This window comes from Mytilus trossulus, chromosome 9, assembly GCF_036588685.1.
Source record: "Mytilus trossulus isolate FHL-02 chromosome 9, PNRI_Mtr1.1.1.hap1, whole genome shotgun sequence".
In the NCBI taxonomy this organism is placed as follows: Eukaryota; Metazoa; Mollusca; class Bivalvia; order Mytilida; family Mytilidae; genus Mytilus; species Mytilus trossulus.
The window spans coordinates 43,441,320-43,462,660 of record NC_086381.1 but is presented as its reverse complement, the minus strand read 5'-3'; the positions used below and the strand labels follow the sequence as shown (position 1 = coordinate 43,462,660).

At 33.4% G+C, this 21,341-nt stretch overlaps 2 protein-coding genes across 3 annotated transcripts; both read right to left on the bottom strand.

The window, feature by feature from the left end:
- Window positions 1-11,003: 11,003 nt before the first annotated feature.
- On the bottom strand, window positions 11,004-13,436 carry LOC134682959 (uncharacterized). Its single transcript, XM_063541907.1, has 2 exons — window positions 13,224-13,436; window positions 11,004-12,181 (listed from the first exon to the last, which is right to left on the bottom strand). Exons 1-2 carry the CDS (start codon window positions 13,413-13,415, stop codon window positions 11,009-11,011), a joined length of 1,365 nt encoding a protein of 454 aa, XP_063397977.1. The 5' UTR covers window positions 13,416-13,436; the 3' UTR covers window positions 11,004-11,008.
- Window positions 13,437-13,458: 22 nt separating this feature from the next.
- Window positions 13,459-21,128, bottom strand: LOC134682958 (uncharacterized). 2 transcript variants are annotated; one of them, XM_063541906.1, is made up of 3 exons: window positions 21,088-21,128; window positions 16,159-16,388; window positions 13,459-15,765 (listed from the first exon to the last, which is right to left on the bottom strand). In XM_063541906.1, the coding sequence occupies exons 2-3, from the start codon at window positions 16,363-16,365 to the stop codon at window positions 14,590-14,592; spliced, it is 1,383 nt and encodes a 460-aa protein (XP_063397976.1). In that variant the 5' UTR covers window positions 16,366-16,388; window positions 21,088-21,128; the 3' UTR covers window positions 13,459-14,589. The 2 variants fall into 2 exon arrangements, with proteins under 2 accessions (XP_063397976.1, XP_063397975.1); XM_063541905.1 differs by having other exon boundaries at window positions 16,159-16,385; window positions 21,088-21,118.
- Window positions 21,129-21,341: the final 213 nt, after the last annotated feature.

Here is a 21,341-nt window from a genome sequence, read left to right as displayed (position 1 = left end):
CACAAAATTTAGTTCTGGATACTATCTTATGATCATAAATAAGCTTCTGTACAAGTTTGGTAGAAATCCAGGATAGTTTAAGAAAGTTATTTAAATTTTAAAAACTTTAACCACAGAGTGTATGTAATGTTTTCCCGCAGAAAAACTATGTCCATTTATAAGTAAAATACGGAAAAAATGGAATTTTATTTTCACAAAATTTACTTCTGGATACTATCTTATCTTATGATCATAAACAAGATTCTGTCCAAGTTTGGTAGAAATCCAGTATGGTTTAAGAAAGTTATTAAAATTTCAAAAACTTTAACCACAGAGTGAATATTTGTGGACGCCGCCGCCGACAACGGCGACGACGGAATGTAGGATCGCTTAGTCTCGCTTTTTCGACTAAAGTCGAAGGCTCGACAAAAATGATAGAATTTGTTCATACTTTGTCAAAATGTAGTATCTATTGATATGTGTTCAAATTATTATAAAAATGATAGGTCACCGTGCATTTTCTCAAGTTACAGGTTGTGACAAAATGACAAATTGTGTATGGATTATACAGGAAAAAACAACATTTTGTGAATAGAAAGTAAACAAAATGATAAAATTGTAAAATAAATTAGGAAAAGATTGCTTTCAGACAATGCTTTGAGAATATCAAAAGAAAAGATAGGGTCACCGTACGTTTTTTCCGGCTAAAAGACAAAATAGGAAAATTTCATGTAGAGTCCTTCAGAAAATGCCCTGTTTTTTTAGAGTTACCTCCCCTTAAATTGCCAATTTGAAAATATTAAAAAACAACCAAAAATAATCTACACTCGTAAAAATATTAATATTTGTAAGTTATATTCTTATAAATTAATTCTTTTAAATGAAAATTCACATTAGACATCTGCATTCCTGCATCAAATTTTGCTAACTTGATAGAAAATATGGACCTTAGATTCTCTGTTTTTTCCAATCCAAGATGGCGAAAGACACACATACCACCTTAAACGTTTGAAAATCGCATTCCTGTGAATGATTGGATTACAAAAGTATGTGTAATTAAGTAAATTATCCACTCCAGAAATATTGAATGTATGCCTTTTGTATCATAAAAAGTGCCTGCAACTAATTTACAACTGATGGTCAGTACCAAATACATTGCAATACTGTACTTATACTAACCTTTTGAAATTCATATCAATAGAAATAAATAATAAAATCTAATAAATAAAAGTGCAATTGTCTTGTTGAAATGTTAGCTTTAGATAAACTGAAAGTATGGACTTTAAAGAACCCCTATCGCTTATGCATCTTCCTTAATGAACTCTTTCCGTCATAGTACGCTCAAATATTATTCATTACAGGTATCTCTTTTTGTTACACTTGTTACAGTATGCATTTTCTCTCTTATGTCTATATTTTTTTTCCAAAACACAAAAAGCGAAAAAAAACAAATCGTCATTTACGGGAAATAAACTCTATAAGAAGACATCTGACAAAGCATTTACATATTTGCTGTCATATTTGCAGATATATTCTTACTTATTATGTTTGCTTTTTCAGTTACTTTCTATGTATCTTAGTTTTCAAGATACAAATTAATAGGCAAAAATTGTTCAAAACTGCCATTCATGAACACTAACTTATATACAGAAAAGATCAACAATGTTATTGACTAATTTGTAGATCCTGTCTTACTGACCTTTTTTGCTGTTAAAGTTTTTTTTTTTATCTAAAATATTTTATTAAGAATAAATGCCTAAAGTCTTCGATCAAGGGCAATGATTCCAATAAAAAAAATAACGATTCCAACTATGAATTGCATTATTTCTCCATGCTGTCGATCCTGTCTTGCTGATCATTTCTGATATATCAAGTTTATGTTCTATCTTTTACAATTTTGTAGATAAAACAATTCACATGAGAAGACGTCTTACGGGTTTTTTGCAAACCTAAAGAAGAAAAATCTCACCATTCTAGACATTGTTTTCCAGGATAATGGACAAAGCTTTCATTTTACCCCCTTTGTCTTTTTTTAGCCATGTCGTCCATGTTGGTTGGCAGACTTATTTCTTAGACTGGATACTTCATTGATGATTTTGGCTATTAATAGAATGAATAGCAACAAACCTGTTATTTATTTATCCCCCATACATGATACAGTAACTTGTATCCTGATATATATATATATAATGTATATAGATTAAAGTTGTTCGACCTGTTGGTCAAATGCGTTTTGTTAAAATATACTTTTTCACTTTTTTGGTCTTTTGGGAAATCTTGTTTGTGCTGTATTTAGACCCTTCTACGACGAAATTTGTTTTACATGCACACGTATAAAAGTTGCGGTTTCTTTCCAACGCAATCATAGGTTTGAACGTAGTTTTCAGTTTAGACTTGTATATTTAAAGCTCTTTATAGAGAGCACAGGTTGTCGTGTGGTCTAGCGGGACGGCTGCAGTGCAGGCGATTTGGTGTCACGGATATCACAGTAGCATGGGTTCGAATCCCGGCGAGGGAAGAACCAAAAATTTGCGAAAGCAAATTTACAGATCTAACATTGTTGGGTTGATGTTTAGACGAGTTGTATATATATATATAATATATAAGTACGTCTGAGCCAGTGCCAACTCTACAACAGATTAATTCATCGGATCACCAGCAGTGATGGTGATACATGGCTGTGTACAAATATATATATATATACTAGAACACACCCGTGCTATCGCGGGTCCGTGACTGAATTAAGGTATATAACTATGCGCAAGCCTTATTTTAGTATTAGTATTGTCATCTGATAAAGTCATGCCGATTATAAGATACACAGTTTTTCTCTGCTTTCAAATCTTTCTGTTTGAACCCGTCGAACTGGAACTTATCAATTATTGGTAATATTAATTATTTGGAAAACAAAAGGTCCTGGAATGGAGTATTTTTTAATCAACAGCTTTGTCCTATATTATAAAGATGAATTCTTTGATTCGCTGTTTTACGTCATGTATGCCCACTAACAAATTGAAAACTGTTCCTCATTTTTAGTTTTGTTATCTTAGAAAGTCTAACTGCTTAAAATACTACAATAGGTAGTAGCTATTTGACAATTTAGTAGTGTCAACCCTGTGATTATGACCCGTGTATATAGCATATTAACCCTGAATACACCGTTTGGTGGTGCGCCTGTCAGATGCGGAACGTACAGATTAGGTAATAGGTAACAAGTGAATATACTATTGGTATCGGTATCGGACTCGACCCGGAACTTCTTAATTATTGGTTAAATTAATTACGTGGAAAAAAAGGGGCCTGGAGTGGTGTTATTTTCAATCTACACCTTTGTACTATATTAGTGATATATAAAGTTGAATTCTTTGATTCGTTGTTTTTACGTGATGACGGCTGAAAAATTGGACTTCGTAATTTTAGTATTATAGATATATGTATCTGAACCTAACTTTCAGGTATAGATATACGAGTTTTTTCCTGATACAAGTGTATTTGACTAACCACCAGAACTTGAGGTCGTCCGATGTTCAGTACTTCAGTACTTTGATTGTTATTTGTAATTATACTAATTATCTTTCAAACTTGGATGTCCTGTTATGTAATACAGTATAGTATTCTGCACGATCCATCTAAATTACCTTAGTTCTTGTGATGTAACGATATTGTACTATTCGGTATGCATGTTCATTTTTATTTCATTCCTAAAATAACATGATCTTTATTTCAGGACTGCAATTGTTTTTTCTCGTTATACAACGAATCATTTATCAATTGATTGCAATATTTATGTGTATACAACTAACGCATAATCAATATTTAAAATTCCTGATTCTCCAACGACATAAATCGTTCATCTAATGAGTTAAATATAAAAAAAGAAGATGTGGTATGATTTCCAATGAGACAACTATCCACAAAAGACCAAAATGACACAAACATTAACAATTATAGGTCACCGTACGGCTTTCAACAATGAGTAAAGCCCATACCGCATATAGTCAGCTATAAAAGGCCCCGATAAGAGAATGTAAAACCATTCAAACGAGAAAACTAACGGCCTTATTTATGTAAAAAAATGAACGAAAAACAAATATGTAACACATAAACAAACAACAACCACTGAATTACAGGCTCCTGAACCCCTTTTCAGTTGATTGTTATAAAAAGTTCTTATGTTGTACTGTCACACCAGTTTCTCAGTTTAGGCGAGGGTTGTGGTCCCTCTTACATGTTAAACCCGCCATATTCTGAATTTATTTGACAGTCCGTTGTTAGGAGCTTGTAATGCAGTGGTATTCGTTTGTTGATGTGTTACACATTTGTTTTTCGTTCATTGTTTTGGTACATAAATTAGGCCTTTATTTTTCTCGGTTGAATTGTTCAACATTTGTCATTTCGGGACCTTTTACAGCTGACTATGCAGCATGAAGACCATATGGTGACGTATAGTTGTTAATTTCTGTGTCATTTTGGTCTCTTGTGGAGAGTTGTCTCATTAGCAATCATACCACATCTTCTTTTTTATAACCAGAATGAAACCTCTCCAGAGTATTTTAGGATGTAAATAAAGAACAAATGTTTGCCGTAAGAATTACTAAGAAGAGCATGGGATATATCAAAAACAATATACTAGTATATACATGTATGAGCCGTAAACACTAATCTTTCTCCCTTGTGTTATCATATGCCTGATTTGTTCTTAGATATAGGAAGATGTGGTGTGAGTGCCAATGAGAGCTCTCCATCCAAATAAAAATAAAAATTAAAATTAAACCATTATAGGTCAATGTACGGCCTTCAACACGGAGCCTTGGCTCACACCGAACAACAAGCTATATAAAGGGCCCCAAAATTACTAGTGTAAAACCATTCTTGTTTATGTTTGAATATGTAAGAGCAGTAAGAATCAGCAGAAACCCGTAGTTTACGCAGAACAGCAGCCGAACAACAGCCGAACAACACAATCATATAACAATGACAGCATTATTTTTGTTTCCTGTAATAGTGACAAAAACTTTGATCGACGTAAAACATATAAAAATTAGGAGATGCATGTTTTATGTTGAATCAGAATCATTCATTCATTTCATTAGATAAAAAACGTGATATTAAGCAGACCATTTTTCAAGTTTGTCTTTGATCAAAGAATCCCCTTCAAATAACAATCGATTGAATGTTTAAGGGTTAACATAAGTAGTACTACGTTTAATGGGGAACGAGTTGAGTGGGTGAATATGACAAATGGTGTTCAAATTAAAGCAGACTTTTAAAAAGAAATCACAAAAATGGAAAATATGTATGTTTGACCCTATATGAGTGAGCAATAGTCTTCCTTTATCCAAACTGACCCTTTATACAGACTCTAAGTGTACGCAACCTTATTTTGTCATACAGATTGATTATCTAAAAATGATTAGGGGGTCAAATAAATAGTACTACGTTTTATTGAGAGACGTTTTCAGTGGGTGACAATAACTTTTGTTATTCTTTAAAATATAGGAAAATGGTGTTCAAATTAAAGTAGACAACAACAAAAAATATATAAAAAATATGTATTTATGAGTGAACAATTACCTTCCTTTATCGAAACTGACCCCTTTAGCGGACTCTAAGTGTACTAGGCCACCTTATTTTGTCATACAGACCATAACATACTATAGTGATCTATCAATTGATGCGACAGTAATATACCAATGGTTGTATCTCGGAAATCGATAAGGAAGAAAAACTCCAGGTCACAAATACAAACCGGGGGATTACATTCGAACCAAAATGAGCGAGACCAGACGATCTCACGTGTAGGATAAGCATCTCTTGCTGTGACTGCATATAAACCCGTCAAAAATATGCACATATGCAATATCAGTTAAAATGTCACAAATAAAGTTCATATTCAAAATGAATAATTGTGTATTTATTAAAACAGACAAGGTAATGTCATAATAGAAAGTTTTTGGTAGGTTGTTATATATATCCAATATTACAAACCCATGTGTATATAGTAAAATACTTCCTGAATGGATTACCTATTTATTATTTACAACCTTTGGAAGCATTTTTTTATCACTAGTCAAGCAAAATAATACGTAAGTATAAGACACAAGAAAATTCAATTTCATATACGTTTTAATCTAATCTCACTTTATACACACAAACAAGTAAATAAACTGTTGACACTGATATATGTCTAACCTTGTATTTTATACAGAACCCCGAAGTTTCGATATTTCGACTTTGTCGAGGTGATACATAAAGGTACATAGTTTAAGAAGTTCCAATAAGTATAAAGACAAATAAAATGCAATAAAAGCGCTTTGATATTTTGAAAATAGCATATATGTGTTTTTCTCATGTAGTCAATTTTGCGCCTGTCCCAAGTAAGGAGCCTCTGGCCTTTGTTAGTCTTGTATGTTTTAAATTTTAGTTTCTTGTGTATAATTTGGAGTTTAGTATAACGTCCATTTTCACTGTACTAGTATACATATTTTTTAGGGGCCCGCTGAAGGACACCTACGGGTGCGGGAATTCTCGCTACATTGAATACCCATTGGTGGCCTTCGGCTGTTGTCTGCTCTATGATCGGGTTGTTGTCGCTTTGGCACATTCACCATTTCTTTTCTCAATGTTATGCACATCCAATCTCATATTGCTGGCTTAAATGTGAGACCAATCTACAGAACGGAAGTGTTGCATCACGTGTAAACCCATTCTACAAAGCAAAAGTGTCTTGTCGAAATTATGCAGTTTGAAACATCATATTCCTACGCATCGTGTTTGTCATCATTTCTATGGTACGTTTTCTCAATTCATATTTCTTATCTCCATGCAGAAATTATATTTTTTTTATTTTTCGTCACGATACCAGAAAATGCTGTAATAGTGTCATCATATTGTATTTAACTAAAAAATCTTGTGGTTAGAGAAACACAAAATTGTATTGTCGTAGTTTGAGTTATTTATGTAACTGTGGTAATGTCATTGATCCCCGAATAATGATGACTTTAATCTATCTAACCTATATCAAACATTTCCCGTTAACTTATCTAACCCTTATCACACTTTTTTCGTCATCTTTTATAATTTACTATAATGAATTACATGTACATTGTTGTACTGATAAACGTCTTATAGTAATGCTTATTAAAAAACTAATAAAGACGTAGAACTGTATATGGCCATTTGAACCTTTTTAAATTACAACTTTAAAAGATTTTCGTTTTTTTTTTGTAATATCTAGATTTGTGTGAATTGCGGTTTACATATGTCAAACCAAAGTTTAATTATATTACATCAAAGAGGGACGAAAGACACCAAAGGGACAGTCAAACTCGTAAATCTAAAACAAACTGACAACGCCATGGCTAAAAATGAAAAAGACAAACAGAAAAACAATAGTACACATGACACAACATAGAAAACTAAAGAATAAACAACACGAACCCCACCAAAAACTAGGGGTGATCTCAGGTGCTCCGGAAGGGTAAGCAGATCCTGCTCCACATGCGGCACCCGTCGTGTTGCTTATGTGATTACAAATCCGGTAAATAGTCTAATTCGGTATGTCAAATTCATGAAAGGGAAGGGGATTGTAGTTACGACGTAAGGAACATATCCGATATCATTTGTGAAACGGTTATTCCATAACGGTCAACCAACTCGTGATGGCGTCCGTAAAATTTACGAAGGGATGATTTCAACTTCACCATTTGGAACTCTTGGTTTAATAGCTTCCTTGTGAGCAGTAGCCCTCTATCAAGAAAATCATGATAGGAAATGCAAGCACGGGAATATCGTATCAATTGGGAGATATATATCAAACGTTATGTTTGATATATATACGTACCAAACGAGAGTACATAAAAACGCTATGTATACGTACCAAACGAGAGTACATAAAACGCTATGTATACGTACCAAACGAGAGTACATAAAACGCTATGTATACGTACCAAACGAGAGTACATAAAACGCTATGTATACGTACCAAACGAGAGTACATAAAACGCTATGTATACGTACCAAACGAGAGTACATAAAACGCTATGTATACGTACCAAATGAGAGTACATAAAACGCTATGTATACGTACCAAACGAGAGTACATAAAGGCTATGTATACGTACCAAACGAGAGTACACGTTATGTATACGTACCAAACGAGAGTACATACAAACAAAATGAAGTTTCGTGTCAGTGTTGTTCAATATTCGTAAACTGACTTTATTATCCCTAATGTTCCTTCAGTGACGTAAACTGACTTTATTATCCCTAATGTTTCTTCAGTGATGCAAAGTACAGCGATGTAGATATTTACTTCAGCACTGTATTCACACCCTAGCTCTCGACTCTAACTCTTCAAAGGAAGATTTGATATCGACAGCGCTGACTAAAAACAACCAATAAAGCTTTTTTTGTATAAGACCAACAGAGCTCCGTTGACAATTATATTATCAAACAAATTTCACCAAAATAAGTCATTGACAATTTATGTCTATGGAAAGTAAAGCCGAGAAACAATGAATTTAATCTTCTTCATGGAAAACACACGAACAGTGTCGCTCAAGATCGTGTGGATAGTCAAGTCAAGAGATTTCTCCCTCAAAGTTAGTTTGTCTTATATTCACTGGCACATGCTTATTATATAATAATACATTTCGTTATAAAGGGGTTACATTTTAAAAACTATCAAAAAGATGTCGGCATTTATCAAAATATAATCAATAATTAACCATTTCAGACTCCCTAACTGGTCCGAGTACACAGTTATTTCGTAGTGCATTTCTTTTAGACAATAAATGTAAATAAAAAAAATCCCACCTGCGCTTTCTCAATAACATTTTTACAGTGTGCTGTACTACTTTTGGGACAAATTATATCAAAATTATAGAAAACTTCATCAGCTCTAACTCAAAATATGGACAATTTTGTGTTAAGGGGGTCTTGAAATCTTTTGACAGCTTCCGAAGTGCTAATTTTTGACCTTTTTCAGCTGGACATAATCACTACTTTAGAGTCTAAAGACTTGTTGAGTGCCAATCAGGGTGGCTTTCGTGAAGGATATAGAACAAGTGACCATATATTCATAATGAAAACTTTAATTAATAAATATCTAAATAAGTGTAAGAAAAATCTTTACATTTGTTTTGTGGACTTTAAAAAGGCATTCGACAGTGTTGTAAGAAAGGCATTACTACATAAATTGCTCAAAAAGGGAAAAGGTGGGAAATTTTATGACTTGTTAAAACATATGTATAGTAATACATTATATTGTTGTAAAACATATGGATTTATTAGTGAATCATTCCATGCTAATTTAGGGGTGAAACAGGGGGACAGTCTTAGCCCCGCCCTTTTTAATATTTTTGTCGATGACATAGATTCCTATTTCAACCCTGTTTTGTCTGATCCAGTTAATTTAAATCAGAATAACTTTAGTCATCTTCTTTATGCAGATGATTTAATCTTAATTTCAGAAACACCTAATGGCTTGCAACACTGTGTGGATGCCTTACAATCCTTTTGTATTGATTGGGGCCTAAATGTGAACACCAAGAAAACACAAACTATGATTTTATCAAATAGTAAAAATAGATCTTTATTAGATAAACATTATTTTTATTTTGGTCCCCAACCATTAGAATCTGCTACGGAATATAAATACTTAGGTATAGTCTTCAACAATAGAGGTAAACTTAATATAGCAGCTGAAAATCTTGCTGATAAAGCACGTAAGGCATATTTCGCCTTGAAATCAAAATTACCATATTCTAATTGTATTGCAGTGGAAAAATGGGTAAGACTTTTCAACTCATTAATTTCACCAATTATGACTTATGGATCTGAAATTTGGATCTCAGATTTTAATATAAATCTTGACACTGCTGATAAACTACCGTTTGAAAAGGTTCAGAATATGATTATGAAAAATGTTCTTGGTGTTCATGGTAAGGCTTCCAATTTAGCTTTACGTACAGAACTTGAGCTATATCCAGTGTGTTTTATATCATATAAACTAATGTTTAAATACTATGCTAGATTAACTGACATTGAAGTTGGAAACAACCCAAAATTTGATCTATTAAAATCTGCATTCATTGAAGATAAAAAATTGTATACACTAAAGAGCGCTTGCTGGGTACAGTCCTTACATAAACTAAAAAAGTTAATCAACTTTGATTCACTTCAAATATCACATAATATGTTTGAGGACTCACTGAAAAACTTTTATAAATGCAAGATTTTGGGTCAACTTGAGAATATTAAATCTAATAACACAGGTAAACTAAGATTTTATAGTAAAATGTGCTCATCATTTGACTTGAAAGCTTACTTAAGATTTGATATTAAAAAATATGATAGGTCACTGCTTACAAAAATTAGAATAAGTGCACATTCACTTGCAATTGAAACTGGGAGGTATAGCAAACCAAAAATTTTAGCAAGTGAAAGATACTGCAAACTTTGTAAAGATAAAGTGGAAGATGAAGTTCATTTTCTTTTACATTGTCCTCTATATAAAGACCTTCGAGAGAAGTTTGATATTTTCAAAAACCTTAATAATGATGATGCTATTCAATCAACGATCTATTTACTTAATCCAGTAAATCTAGTTAACACCAGACAAATATGTAGTTATTTAAGTCAAGCTTTTGAAGCTCGTAATAATAATCTAATGTCAGTTGGTCTACCATAAGTATAATACTATGTAATACTGTGATATTATATATATAATTGGTACTTCAAATGTTTTCTTTATGTTGTATTTGCATAAATTGTCATGTTTAATGTGTTTATATCTTGGAATACGCATTGTATCATATGTGCTTTGTCCAATAAAATATTTGATTTGATTTGACTTTACCTAAATATTTATGACCCAAATTTTTTTACAGTGTCATTTCACAACCCCCCCCCCCCCAACTTGCTATATGAGGCATAAAACATGGAGAATTAAATTTGGAAGGGGTATAACAAAAATTGGCAAGTAACACACTGTCCACATTAAGGACTATATTCGTTAAGTATTAATTTAAGTACATATTCCACTTAAACATTTCTGATCGGATGTGCAGCATGTATATGAGGTACTGGTGTATTGACAACAGGGCTGATCTTTTGGACATGGGTAATCTTTGCAAGTCAGTGGTTGTGGTTTCGGATAATTTGGACTGAAATTACAGTATTCCCCGGTACAATTCGTTCCAGGTTTGATTGCTGCAATGAAGAGATCTAAAGCAGCTGTTTGCTGCATTGGTGCACCAACTGTAAATGGTCCGTTCCAGTTCGGAGAAAATAAGGGACCAGACACGTTATAAAATGGCGGACCATCCTTAAATGTGATATTACATTCATGTATCGGAACTTTATCGCACATATTATACAGCAGGTTCGCTTGTATATTTAAGTCCAAATATTCCTGATATTCTTGTCTCTGTTTCGGATCTTTTAAAACGTCCATTAGATAGCGGAGATTTCGGATAAATATTCCTTTGAACATTTTCTCATCATCATTACAATTAGGTTCACACCATTCAGTAAGTGTACCAGTAAACATATTCGTGGAGTTACGAATCTCAGCCTGTGCTATTTTGTTTGCGAGATCTAAGTAAGACTCCTTTTTATATATTTTATAAAACTCCACTAAACCACCGATTAATGTTCCTCCGAGGTAGGTTGGTCCGAAAAAATTGTTTCCCGTACAATTATTCAAAGCCCCATCATGTACCAAGTACGTGGTGTTGTCAATAATTCCATTCTCTGTAACCCAGTTCCATAGCTTTTTCATGTGTATAAGATATTTGACATTCTTTGTAGCTCTAAACAATTTTCCAGCCACTACAATGCACTCTAGATTTGTGATTGATACTTTTTGCCTAAAGTCGTAGTCAAACCACATCCCTCCGCTGCAGTTACTGGTCTTATCCCATGATGTTTTCCACAACCAATCATCTACTTCTATACTACTTTTGAGAAATTCGTCCCATCCGAATACTTCGTAAATCCGCACATAACTAAGTGCATACCACGCCATGTCGTCAAACGATGGATACGGTCCATAGGCCTCTAAAAGAGAATAGAGTTCACGCACGGAAGATTTTATCACGTCTTGGTAACGCGTGTTGTTTCCTACGAATGCAATGAAATTTGTAAATGTTTCTAGAGCGATGCCATCTTCCCAGAAGCCATCATAACCATTCCATACCTGAAATAATACGGAAAATAAAAAAATAAAAGTGTAATAGTTTTTTGTCGACAGTGAACTATCTGTCTCGTTTATTCAAAACAAACTTCAATGTTGAGCCTTAAATATTGAAATTGCTACTCCTTTTACAATTTTTTTAATTGGTCCATGAAAATAAACTCCTTTTGTTTCAAGCTACAAAATAGAATGAACAAACTCTGCAATGAGGAAAAAGAGGATAATATGCGATTGTCTTTAACATATACCACTAAACTTGAAGTTGAGTGATAAATTGACATTCTGCAATGTTTAAGATTATTTCTTTTTGCTAAAAATAAATCGATCCTTACCAATATAATTAATACCTGATAAATATTTCATACAATAAAGAAATAGAATCATATTCAAAACAGTGTGGTACTGGCCATTGATTGACGACCTAAATTATCCCATTGACTGGGACAGATTAGGTGAACGTTTGTCGGTAACAATCACTGCTCACTATGTACTTGTTAAAGACACTGAATCTGTGGGGTCACCAAAGGTTCTCAACACCTAAATAAAGCAATTCGAAAAACAAATCCGGAATAATACGATGTGTTGATTTATATCAATAATATAAATCAAAACATAAAGGTTATTCCTGAAAAAAAAATCGAATTATTTTATTATTAAAGGCGTTAAGAACCTTTGGTGACCCCACAGTTTAAATTATATAATAAGTAAGAAGTGAGCAATGGTCGTTACCGACAAACGTTCACCTAATCTGTCCCAGTCAATGGGATAATTTAGGTCGTCAATCAATGGCCAGGACCACACTGTTTTGAATATGATTCTAAGTCTCGTCATTTTAAATCGGTACTCATTGCGTTCTCCGTCTCCATTTTAATAAAGCCAGTGTGGATTCTGCAACGTACCCATATATAACGATATAGCTAACGCAGAATAGTTTGTGATGTACAACTTGTTACCATATGTATTTTTGACGATTTTGTTTCCTGTTTGTGGATCGTGTCCCTGTATAGAAATAAATAAATATTTGAAACTGATTCTGATTTCTTACCTGGTAACTAAATAATCCAGCTATAGGAGAAGGCCACCAATTTGACTGTAGAGCAAACTGAGTTTTACAAGCCATATATGCATTAAAGTCACCACCAAACATTTCCATTGTACACGTTGTGTTTGCGGTATTGCTGCCGGCGACGCCCACCCCTATACCCAGCAATGTTAACCATACTGAGTACATGTACATCTTTTTTTACTTAATAATTTAGTTAAACCTTTCAATCTTCATTATCAAAAAATCACGTGCTTATTATCAAAATGTCCTATATACAAGACTATAAACAAATAAAACACTTTTATCAAATAGCACAAATCTATATGACAGTTTAATTTTACATTTCACAATATATTTTATTTTTTATAAAACCATAATAGTAACTCTGTCTAATAGAACAAATATACTTTTAAGCTATGTATATTTTCTTGGTACTGTAGATGCATTTTGGGTTTTTTTTAGTTTTTTTTACAAAACCATGTTAACATTAAATTCATTTTAATTAGTTTCCGCAAAAACAATTAAGCAATTAATTTTCAATACAACCATTGTCAAAAGAATGCTATTGTGTTGTGCTTGTGTACGACTTCAATGATAAGTAGAGCCCTTTCCGCGAACATTGCTTTTAAAGACAAAACACTAACATTGCGAACATCAACCATTTACAGCCATTGGATTTTGGATTTCTTGCTTGGAACAACCACACAAAGATGTCGACAAGGTTGCTTATGATTTTCATGTCGCGGATTCATGATTTTTAAAAGGGGTCGAGCAACATTGCAGAAGAGTATGGATTTTTTCTTATAGATATTATGCTAAAAAATATTTCCAGACAGAAACTTGTCGCTCCAAGTCGGCATTTTAATGTTGTTAATGGACTGCGACATTCAAATTCCAAATTCAAAGTCCTAAAATAAGTCCGTGTACTAAGTACACTAATTGCATAATGTAGTTATGTGCTATGAGCCAAGCAAGTATGTTCTATCACAGAAACAACCAAATACCAACTAAATAATTCCAGAAGTCATGATTCGTCTGTGACTAAAATATGTTGGTGTGTCTTGGAAGTCATCCCACAAACACCTCAATATGCAAAGAAGCAATTTTAAATACCAATGTCAAAGTGCCAGGTAAAAATCCAATTTTCTATTTTCCATTCTGCCAGGTTCAGCCACTGTGATATAAATGATACATGTCGACTCTCGTTTTTTAGTTACAATGCTTAGACCCTTTTGGTGTAAACGTTCTCATCTATTTTAGATTTACAGTTTTGTCTAATAAGTAATTGATGAACACGTGTCGTTTGAACTAAACCTACTTTCATACGTTAGTGTTCATCGAGACATATCTTTTTCATAATAATATTCTATGTACAAATTCCACTGACACATTTCTGGTTAGAACCACAACATGTATACGATTGAAAAGGAGTATAATTACAGCATGGTTGGTCCCGGGGACATGGTTTTTCATTACAGGTCAATGGTTGAGGGGGAGGGTAGTACGGATTAAAGTCGCAAAATTCCCCATTACATGTTGTTCCTGGTTTTATGGCAGAAATGAACAAGTCTAAAGCTGCGATCTGCTGCATTGGCGAGCCACTTATGAAGGGTCCATTCCAGTTGTGCGCAAACACAGGACCTGATTCGTTGTAATATGGAGGTCCATATTGGAATACAATATTACAGTTTTGAATTGGATGTTTTTCACATACACTATGCTGTATAATTCCTCCCACGTTATGGTCTAAATATCTCTGGTATTCCTCTTTCTGTTTCCCATCACGCAGTGCGTCAATTAAATATCGTAAATTCCGGACGAATATCCCCTTAAATACTTTCTGATCGTCATTACAATGAGGTTCGCAATATTCAGTAAGAATTCCTGATGACTTGTTCGTGGAATTTTGGATTTCAGCGTGTGCTATTTTGTTTGCAAGATCTAAATAAGTATCGTTTTTGTATATTTTGTAGAACTCTACTAAACCTCCAATTACCGTGCCGCCTAAATAGGTAGGTCCAATAAAATTATTCCCGGTACAGTTAGGCGTAGGACCATCATGTATCAAATATGTTAAATTGTCGACTATTCCATTTCGTAGAAGATAATTCCATATTTCATGCATTTGATGAAGGTATTTAGTGTCGTTCGTAAAACGATAAAGTTTTCCTGCCGCCAGAAGACTAATTGTATTAGTTATTGTCACCTTTTGTCGATATCCATTATTCCACCACATTCCCCCTCCACAAGTTCCATTGGAATCCCAGGCTGTCCTCCAAAGCCAGTCAAAGACATCCACACTATTAGTAAGAAATTCATTCCACCCAAAAATTTCGTAAATTCGGGCAAAACTAAGCGCATACCATGCCATATCATCAAAGGATGGGATAGGCCCATAAGCCTGCTTCAAAGACGATAAATTACGGTTAGATGATTTTATTATGCCTTTAAATCTGGTGTTGTTTCCAACAAATGCCACAAAGTTTGCGTACGTTTCTAGGATAATTCCATTCTCCCAAAATGCACTTAAACTATTCCATGCCTGAAAAGAAAGTACAATCTAAAACAACACTTAAGCAAGATAAACAGAATATATGAATATGACAGTTATATTCATTCATTTGATGTGTTTTAATTGTTTAGTTTTTCAAAATAAATTTTCCATTTTGAACTTTAGTCGGAACTCCGTATTTTTGTTATTTTTTTTCAAACTGCATACGAACTAGTGAAACGAAATGACAAACGAATTTCTATAATTTGTTCATTAAATTTCTAGATCTATAAAACGTGAGCCGTAGAAGTGGCAAAGACGAGGAAAGACACAAAAAACACTGTCAGAATAGACGAGAATTTTACCTCACCAACATACAATACGCATTACAGTACTGTGTATTCCTTTTACTTAATATTTTTATTTTAATTCATATCAAAATACCTGGAAACTGAGTAAACCTGCTATAGGAGATGGCCACCAGTTAGACTGCAGAGCAAACTGTGTTTTACATGCCATGTATGCACTAAAGTCTCCACCAAACATGTCAAAGCTACATGCACTTTTTGCACTGCCACCTTCCGCCATACTAATTAAGAGACAAAACACAGGGACACAAAGGCAAACAGTTATAATTAATTTCCACGTCATAAAAACTTTTTAAAACCAGCCTGCTGTAAAATAAGAAAAAAATAGGTTCATCTTATTATTATTTAGGAACTAAACCATTTAACAACTGTAAGATGACACAAAAGTTATGTTATTTATAGATGTAGAACTTGGCCGTGGCAAACGAAGCGTTGAAGACGTATATTGAAGTCGTTTACACCATTTAATGGATGTAGCACATAACCAAGACGGGTATACTTGAAACAAGAACTATCTTTAAAAAAGATATCCAATGTACTTAAATTTGAGTATATGTTTAAAACTATCATTTCGATAAATAGTTATCAAAGGTACCAGGATTAAAATTTAGTACCCCAGACGCGCGTTTCGTCTACACAAGACTCATCAGTGACGCTCAAATCAAAAATATCTATAAACCCAAACAAGTACAAAGTTGAAGAGCATTGAGGATCCAAAATTCCAAAAAGTTGTGCCAAATACGGCTAAGGTAATCTATGCCTGGAATAAGAAAATCCTTAGTTTTTCAAAAAGTTCAAAGTTTTGTATACAGGAAATTTATACAAATGACCAAATTACTTGATATTCATGTCAACACCGAAGTGTTGACTACTGGGCTGGTGATACCCTCGGGGACGAAACGTCCACCAGCAGTGGCATCGACCCAGTGGTGTAAATAGTTATCAAAGGTACCAGGATTATAATTTAGTACGCTAGACGCGCGTTTCGTCTAGACAAGACTCATCAGTGACGCTCAAATCAAAAATATTTATAAACCCAAACAAGTACAAATTGAAGAGCATTGAGGATCCAAAATTCCAAAAAGTTGTGCCAAATACGGCTAAGGTAATCTATGCCTGGAATAAGAAAATCCTTAGTTTTTCAAAACGTTCAAAGTTTTGTATACAGGAAATTTATAAAAATGACCAAATTATTGATATTCATGTCAACACTGAAGTGTTGACTAATGGGCTGGTGGTACCCTCGGGGACGAAACGTCCACCAGCAGTGGCATCGACCCAGTGGTGTAAATAGTTATCAAAGGTACCAGGATTATAATTAAGTACGCCAGACGCGCGTTTCGTCTACACAAGACTCATCAGTGACGCTCATATCAAAAATATTTATAAACCCAGACAAGTTCAAAGTTGAAGAGCATTGAGGATCCAAAATTCCAAAAAATTGGGCCAAATACGGCTAAGGTAATCTATGCCTTCAGAAGCACAATGACTTAATGATGCAGGACCTCTTTAATTAAATCTCCATCTGAAAGTAACTTTTTGTGTTCAGTATTCTCAGTCCTCGTATCTTTCTGTTTACATTCACCGAAACCCCGCGGAAATCTCACACGCGTAGGTGCGTTCTAAAAGTCGTGTACGATGGTACAACAAAGTTTACATTAAAATTATATAATTGTCCCGAATAAACAGCTGTCAGGGATGCAAAGAGATATTGGAGAAACAATTATTTTAATAAAAATATAAATCTTTGTAAGTTCTAGTTCAAATATTTATAGTTTTTCACTTGTTTTCCATCACGATATAATTAACGAGACGTTTTTTCAAACACAACCAAATCACCCACCATGACAGCATTTTGTCCAATCACAGAAAGGATTTTCAAGCATGCGTATTCTGTTGCCATAGTTAAGCGTCCTTACGTTCAAAGGGCACAAACCGAAACTATACCGACTACGTCGTAAAAATAATGGAAATGGAATGCGTTCAGAAACACCATATAGGTAAGACGCGGGATCTAAATTTTACTTATCAACTGTTTGTGGTCTCATGTATACTGCTCCTTGATGTTCGGTGCACTTAGTTGAAAATATTATCCTGAATTATCAATAAATAATTAGTAGCGACTATGAAAAATAAGTCATTTGGTGTACATCAAGTCTTTGTTTAAAGACAAGTTTTAAAAATGAAGTTGTGTCATGATTACCAATGAGACAACTATCTACGGGGCGCCGAATGGGACTCTTGTGGTTTTGTACTCAAAATTCAATTTTGTACGGACAAAAGTGACTTTTGTTCAACAAAAATGATTTCAGTTTAACAAAATTTGTATCATACTACAAATTTAAAATTTTGTCATACAAAATTATCTATCAGCGGACAAAAGCCACTTTTGTCATGACAAAATTCATTTTTGTTCCACAGACTTGACTTTTGTTACCTAATTTGAAAATTGGGCGACAAAAATCAATTTTGTATTCAAATTAGTTTAGTTTGGTTTCTGTGAACTAATTTGCATACAAAATCGACTTTTGTTACACAAAATTTACTTTTGTGAGACAAAATTGACAAAATTGACATAATTAACTTTTGTGAGACAAAATTGACCAATGTGAGACAAAATTGACTTTTGTCTCAACAAAATTGACAAAATTGAATTTTGTCTTAACAAAATTAACAAAATTGAATTTTGTCTCAACAAAATTAACAAAATTGAATTTTGTCTCAACAAAATTGAATTTTGTCTCACGAAAGTCAATTTTGTCTCACGAAAGTCAATTTTGTCTCAGAAAAGTCAATTTTGTTGTTACAAAATTGAATTTTGTCGTCACAAAAATGAATTTTGTCGTCACAAAATTGACAAAATTAACTTTTGTCTCAACAAAATTGACAAAATTGACTTTTGTCTCAACAAAATTAACAAAATTGACTTTTGTCTCAACAAAATTGACTTTTGTCTCAACAAAATTAACAAAATTGACTTTTGTCTCAACAAAATTAACAAAATTGACTTTTGTCTCAACAAAATTGACAAAATTGACTTTTGTCTCAACAAAATTAACAAAATTGATTTTTGTCTCAACAAAATTGACAAAATTGACTTTTGTCTCAACAAAATTAACAAAATTGACTTTTGTGTCAACAAAATTGAATTTTGTCTCACAAAAGTCAATTTTGTCTCACAAAAGTTAATTTTGTCTCACAAAAGTTAATTTTGTTTCACAAAAGTCAATTTTGTCTCACAAAATTGAATCTTACCTCACACAATTGACTTTTGTGACTTTAATTTCCATATCAGGTAACAAAAGTCAATTTTGTATGCAAATATGTTTATATTTGCATACCTTTTAGACAAAATTGACTTTTGTCATGACAAATATGAATTTTGTCTACAAAAATGAATTTTGTCATGACAAAAATGAATTTTGTCTACACAAATGAATTTTGTCATCACAAAATTGAAGTTCTCACAAAACACGTCTGTAGCACATAGTTTTGTAAGACAAAAATGATTTTGTTATGACAGAATTGAATTTTGTACAAAACCACAAGCGTCCCATTCGGCGCCCCGTACTATCCACGTGTAGCAGAGTTCGAACGAAGTGGATCAATGTAAACAATTATAGGCAACTGTGTGGTTTTCAACTATAAGAAAACCCATGCCATATAGTCGGTATAAAAAGGCCCCTAAATGAAATATGTGGAAAACTTCAAACAAGGAAACTAACAGCCAAAAAAACATAAGGACCCACGATAACAACGACTTAATTGGGACAGGCATGCATTTTAATCAAACAGCATTTTGTAGAAGTTGATTATCGAGAAAAAAGGCAGGACTGTCTTTCAAATAATATATAGATATAGGAAGAAGTGGTGAAAGTGCCAATGAGACAACTCTCCAACCAAATAACAATTTATAAAAGTAACTTGAACCATTATAGGTCAATGTACGGCATTCAACACGTAGCCTTGGCTCACGTACACCGAACAAAAAGCTATAAAGGGCCCCAAAATTACTAGTGTAAAACCATTCAAACAGGAACACCGATGGTCTAATCAATATCAAAAACGAGAAACGAGAAACACGTATAAATTACATAAACAAACGACAACTACTGTTAATATATTCAAATTACAACTCTATTATCGGACATTCCAGTATAAGAATTTTTAATTATTTATAAAGGGATACATATGCATTCAAAAGATCAACTATATATATCCTGATTTAACTAATCCTCAAAACATTAGTTTTGACAGTGATTTATAGATTATCGTTGATCATCTCAACGATATTTATTTTCTCGCTTGAGTCGGTAAGGATTTAGTTTTTCAGATATAAGCTAAATACGGCATTTGACCAATATGTTCTCTTTTTTTGCCATGATTGTTGATGGGTCAAACGTTCGGATTTAATATTTATAAACTAGATACCATAAGGGAGGGGGATATGACCTTTATCGGGACTACGGGATCGGGTGTTTTTAACTTCGGGATTTAGGGATTCACCCTTTCGGGACCTCGGAATTTCGCATGGGAAGAATCTTATTTTCGTATTTTTAAGACCGGGATTTCGGGATTTCGTGTTTTTAAGGTCGGGATTTCGGGATCGGGACCCCTCCTATCCCCCAATATAAGGAACATTCAGATTAAGATTGAAGGTATTTGGCTCAGCGGTAGTTTCAGAGGAGAAGATTCTTGAAATAGTTTACGACGACAACAGACGATAGACGTTGGCGTATGCAAAGTGATGGCATTTTTGTCAATAAACTATCATGGGGCCATTTGGGCCCCGGTGAGATAAAAAGCTAGTAACATCATGGAGAGTACACTGAATTTCAGGTCGAGTTATCCGACTATTCGTCATATTCGTGTAAACTATTGACAGGGCAGTAAGAAAAACACAACGTTTCAGGCTATTTCTAGAGGGTTATTTTCTAATATTCGATTAATGTTTTCATAAATATATGAGAAAATTTAAATTAAAAGTGAAAAAATATGAACTTACAAATACAAAACAAAACAGTTGGATATCTAGTACGATTTTATAAATTTAAAAACAGAATACGGATAAGGTTTTTCCGGAAATGAAAATATATATGTAAATGAACTTCTCCTTGTTACTTTTGATGATCTTTGATCTACCGATCCACTCAGTATACAGTTTAAACTGTTATTTACATCGAAATACTTTTAAAAATTTGAATATGGGTGAGTAAAGTACTTTTACAATAAAAGATATAATTGGATAAGACATTTTAT

Excerpts from the sequence above, each read along its gene's own strand:
- LOC134682958 (XM_063541906.1), bottom strand. The coding sequence starts at position 16,365 with ATGACGTGGAAATTAATTATAACTGTTTGCCTTTGTGTCCCTGTGTTT. Across the intron at positions 15,766-16,158 it reads CAGGTTTACTCAGTTTCCAG|GCATGGAATAGTTTAAGTGC; the intron begins GTATTTTGATAT and ends CTTTCTTTTCAG.
- LOC134682959 (XM_063541907.1), bottom strand. The coding sequence starts at position 13,415 with ATGTACATGTACTCAGTATGGTTAACATTGCTGGGTATAGGGGTGGGC. Across the intron at positions 12,182-13,223 it reads CTGGATTATTTAGTTACCAG|GTATGGAATGGTTATGATGG; the intron begins GTAAGAAATCAG and ends GTATTATTTCAG.